The sequence below is a fragment of the Salvelinus sp. IW2-2015 genome, unplaced genomic scaffold (genome assembly GCF_002910315.2).
Source record: "Salvelinus sp. IW2-2015 unplaced genomic scaffold, ASM291031v2 Un_scaffold7673, whole genome shotgun sequence".
NCBI lineage: Eukaryota > Metazoa > Chordata > Actinopteri > Salmoniformes > Salmonidae > Salvelinus > Salvelinus sp. IW2-2015.
The window spans coordinates 19,581-24,737 of NW_019948933.1; the positions used below are offsets into that span (position 1 = coordinate 19,581).

The 5,157-nt window shown below is 46.7% G+C and overlaps 1 protein-coding gene across 1 annotated transcript; it reads left to right on the forward strand.

Moving 5' to 3' along the window:
* Positions 1 to 1,576: 1,576 nt before the first annotated feature.
* On the forward strand, positions 1,577 to 4,451 carry LOC139027140 (ryanodine receptor 2-like; the record flags this gene model as incomplete). The annotated part of the gene is made up of 4 exons (XM_070442300.1): positions 1,577 to 1,852; positions 2,712 to 2,786; positions 3,158 to 3,236; positions 4,339 to 4,451. Coding segments are annotated over exons 1-4 (543 nt in total), but the record flags the coding sequence as incomplete, so codon positions are not given.
* Positions 4,452 to 5,157: the final 706 nt, after the last annotated feature.

Here is a 5,157-nt window from a genome sequence, read left to right on the forward strand (position 1 = left end):
GAATTTTTCCCATTCTTCTCTGCAGATCCTCTCAAGCTCTGTCAGGTTGGATGGGGAGTTTTGCTGCAGAGCTATTTTCAGGTCTCTCCAGAGATATTCGATCGGGTTTGTCCAGTCTCTGGCTGGGCCACTCAAGGACATTCAGAGACTTGTCTCAAAGCCACTCTTGCATTGTCTTGGCTGTGTGCTTAGTGTTGTTATCCTCTTGGACGGTGAACCTTCGCCCCAGTCTGAGGTCCTGAGTGCTCTGGAGCAGGTATTTCATCAAGGATTTAGCTGTACTTTGCTCCGTTCATCTCTGCCTCGATCCTGACTAGTCTCCCAGTCCATGCCGCCGAAAAACATCCCCACAGCATGATGCTGCCACAATGTTTCACCGTTGTTATGGTTTCCTCCAGACGTGACGCTTGGCATTCAGGCCAAAGAGTTCAATCTTGGTTTCATCAGACGAGAGAATCTTGTTTCTCATGGTCTGAGAGTTTTTAGGTGCCTTTTGTCAAACTCCAAGCGGGCTGTCATGTGCCTTTTACCGAGGAGTGGCTTCCGTCTGGCCACTCTACCATAAAGGCCTGATTGGTGGAATGATACAGAGATGGTTGTCCTTCTGGAAGAATTTCCGATATCCACAGAGGAACTCTGGGGCTCCTTCAGAGTGTCCATCGGGTTCTTGGTCACATCACTGACCATGGCCCTTCTCCCCCGATTTCTCAGTTTAGCCAGCGGCCAGCTCGATGAGGAGTCTTGGTGGTTCCAAACTTCTTACATTTAAGAATGATGGAAGCCATTGTGTTCTTGAGGACCTTCAATGCTGCATAAATGTTTTGGTACCCTTCCCCAGACCTGTGCCTCGACACAATCCTGTCTCGGAGCTCTATGGACAATCCCTTCGACCTCATGGCTTGGTTTTTGCTCTGACATGCACTGTCAACTGTGGGACCTTATATAGACCGGTGTGTGCCTTTCTAAATCATGTCCAATCAATTGAATTGACCACAGGTGGAGTCCAATCAAGTTGTAAAACATATAACAGATAATCAATGGAAACAGGATGCACCTGAGCTCAATTACAAGTCTCATAGCAAAGGGTCTGAATACTTACGTAAATATGGTATTTCTGTTTTTATACATTTGCATGTTTTCGCTTTGCCATTATGGGGTATTGTGATGTCATTATGGGGTATTGTGATGTCATTATGKGGTATTGTGATGTCATTATGGGGTATTGTGATGTCATTATGGGGTATTGTGTGTTAATTGCTGAGGGAAAACAAATATTGAATCCATTTTTGAATAAGGCTGTAACGTAAATACATGTGGAAGAAGTCAAGGGGTCTGAATACTTTCCAAAGGCACTGTTGGTAGGGGGAAAGTGACAAGGCAACAGGATCGATAGTAAACAGTAGCAGCAGCGTATGTGATGAGTCAATAATAGTTATTTTAGCTATTTGGTTAACTATTTAAGCAGTCTTGTGACTTTTTGGGGAGAAGCTATTTCAGCCTCCTGATGGGGAAGAGGCGTTGTCGTACCCTCGTCACGACTGTGTTGGTGTGTTTGGACCATGATAGGTCCTTAGCAATGTGGACAGAGAAAATTGAAGCCCTCGACCCGCTCCACTACAGCCCCGTCGATGTGAATGGGGGCGTGTTCGGCCCTCTGTTTTTTGTAGACCGCGATCAGCTCCTTTGTCTTGCTGACGTTAAGGGAGTGGTTGTTGTCGTGGCACCACACTGCCAGGTCTCTTACCTCCTCCCTATAGACTGTCTCATCACCGGTGGTGATCAGGTCACCACCATCGTGTCGTCGGCAAACTTGATGATGGTGTTGGAGTCGTGCGTGGCCACGCAGTCGTGGGTGAACAGGAAGTACAGGAGGGGACTAAGCACGCACCCCTGAGGGACCCCTGTGTTGACAGTCAGCATAGCGGATGTGTTGTTGCCTACCCTTACCACATGGTGGCGGCCCGTCAGGAAGTCCAGGATCCAGTGGAAGAGGGAGGTGTTTCAGTCCCAGAATCCTTAGTGATGAGCTTGGAGGGCACTATATTGTGTTAAACGCTGAGATGTAGTGTGGAGAGCAATAGATATTGCGCCATCTGTGGATCTGTTTTGGCGGTATGCGTGTTGGAGTGGGTCCAAGGTGTCTGGGATGATAGTGTTGATGTGAGACCAGCCTTTTCAAAGCACTTCATAGCTACAGTCATATAGACAGGTTACCTTGGCATACCTGGGCACAGGGACTATGGTGGTCTGCTTGAAACATGATGGTATTACAGACTGGGTCAGGGAGAGGTTGAACATGTCAGTGAAGACACTTGCCAGCTGGTCAGCACATGCTCTGAGTACCCGTCCTGGTAATCCGTCTGGTTCTGCAGCCTTGTGAATATCAACCTGTTTAAAGGTCTTACTCACATCGGCTATGGAGTGCATGATCACATAGTCGTACAGAACAGCTGGTGCTCTCACGCATGGTTCAGTGTTGCTTGCCTTGAAGCAAGCATAGACGGCATTTAGCTCATCTAGTAGACTCGTCTCACTGGGCAACTCTCGGCTGGGTTTCCCTTTGTAATTCCTGATAGTTTGCAAGCTCTGACGAGTGTCAGAGCCGGTGTAGTATGATTCGATCTTAGTCCTGTATAGTAACAGTATTGTACGTGTTACTGGTTAAACTAGTTCCTGAATGTTTCTCTTGTCTCTCTGTCTCTGTCCTGTAGACGGCCCAGGGAGGGGGCCACCGCACCTTACTGTACGGACACGCTGTTCTGCTACGACACTCCTACAGCGGCATGGTGAGTCCCTCTGCAGTGTGTCTGGAGACCCAAATACAGGAAATATAACATGTACTTGAATCAGTGTCACAATCTTCCATTCCAGGTTTGTGCTCTGTGATGTCAGTCAGTTGTGGTTGTCATCATCTTTGTTGTGGTTGTCATCATCTTTAGTGTGGTTGTCATCATCTTTGTTGTGGTTGTCATCATCTTTGTTGTGGTTGTCATCATCTTTGTTGTGGTTGTCATCATCTTTGTTGTATTCTTGCCTGTATTTTCTAGTGATACACGAGTTGCTGAGCCAGTCAGACAAGGCAATACGAGACTGGTTTCTACCAAGTTGTGTCAGGTTGTGTTGAAGAATAATTGGCTTCTTTTGTTTCTCTGTCTAGTACCTCTGTTGCCTAGGTACCTCCCGATCGTCAACCGACAAACTGGCGTTTGATGTTGGACTGCAGGAAGACACAACAGGTAGGTCTCTTTCCCTTCCTGGTGTAGCGGCTAACCTAGCATCCAGTCCACCCAACAGCCATAGTGTAGCTAGTACAGTCAGATGAGACAACAGCCGTAGTGTAGCTAGTACAGTCAGATGAGACAACAGCCATCGTATAGCTAGTACAGTCAGATGAGACAAACAGCCATGTATAGCTAGTACAGGTCAGATGAGACAACAGCCATAGTATAGCTAGTACAGTCAGATTGAGACAACAGCCATAGTTAGCTAGTACAGTCAGATGAGACAACAGCCGTAGTGTAGCTAGTACAGTCAGATGAGACAACAGCCTAGTGTAGCTAGTACAGTCAGATGAGCAAACGCCATAGTGTAGCTAGTACGTCAGATGAGACAACAGTCATAGTATAGCTAGTACAGTCAGATGAGACACAGCCGTGTTGTATAGCTAGTAACAGTCAGGATGAGACAACAGCCGTAGTGTAGCTAGTACAGTCAGATGAGACAACAGCCGTAGTGTAGCTAGTACAGTCAGATGAGACAAACAGTCATAGTATAGCTAGTACAGTCAGATGAGACAACAGCCATAGTATAGCTAGTACAGTCAGATGAGACAACAGCCGTAGTGTAGCTAGTACAGTCAGATGAGACAACAGCCGTAGTGTAGCTAGTACAGTCAGATGGAGACAACAGCCGTAGTGTAGCTAGTACAGTCAGATGAGACAACAGTCATAGTATACTAGTACAGTCAGATGAGACAACAGCCGTAGTGTAGCTAGTACAGTCAGATGAGACAACAGCCTAGTATAGCTAGTACAGTCAGATGAGACAACAGCCGTAGTGTAGCTAGTACAGTCAGATGAGACAACAGCCATAGTTAGCTAGTAACAGTCAGAGATGAGACAACAGCCGTAGTGTAGCTAGTACAGTCAGATGAGACAACAGCCGTAGTGTAGCTAGTACAGTCAGATGAGACAACAGCCGTAGTATATGTCTTATCTCTAACAGGAGAAGCCTGTTGGTGGACCGTCCACCCTGCCTCCAAGCAGAGGTCAGAAGGAGAGAAGGTTACTGTCATGTCACCATAGTCTCAGCCATGTCTTCCTGTCTTATCTCTAACAGGAGAAGCCTGTTGGTGGACCATCCACCCTGCCTCCAAGCAGAGGTCAGAAGGAGAGAAGGTCCGAGTCGGGGATGACCTCATCCTAGTTAGCGTGTCATCAGAACGATACCTGGTGAGTCTCTGATACCTTTTTCACACTTTCATCCTGACACCAACCAAACTGTGTTGCCTTGGAGATTTCATTTTTGCTTTGTCCTTTTAGCAACTATGGCAGATCGTGCTAGATCAGTTCACCTTGGTTTGTCTCAGTTCAATCTGGCTAGTGTGAAAAGCCCTTGACTTGGTTTGTCTCAGTTCAATCTGGCTAGTGTGAAAAACCCTTCACTTGGTTTGTCTCAGTTCAATCTGGCGAGTGTGAAAAGCCCTTGACTTGGTTTGTTCTCAGTTCAATCTGGCGAGTGTGAAAAGCCCTTGACTTGGTTTGTTCTCAGTTCAATCTGGCGAGTGTGAAAAGCCCTTGACATGGTTTGTCTCAATTCAATCTGGCGAGTGTGAAAAGCCCTTGACTTGGTTTGTTCTCAGTTCAATCTGGCGAGTGTGGAAAACCCTTGACTTGGTTTGTCTCAGTTCAATCCAGCTAGTGTGAAAAGCCCTTCACTTGGTTTGTCTCAGTTCAATCCAGCTAGTGTGAAAAACCCTTCACTTGGTTTGTCTGAGTTCAATCCGGCTAGTGTGGAAAACCCTTCACTTGGTTTGTCTCAGTTCAATCCAGCTAGTGTGAAAAGTCCTTGACTTGGTTTGTCTCTGTTCAATCTGGCTAGTGTGAAAAGCCCTTGACTTGGTTTGTCTCTGTTCAATCCGGCTAGTGTGAAAAACCC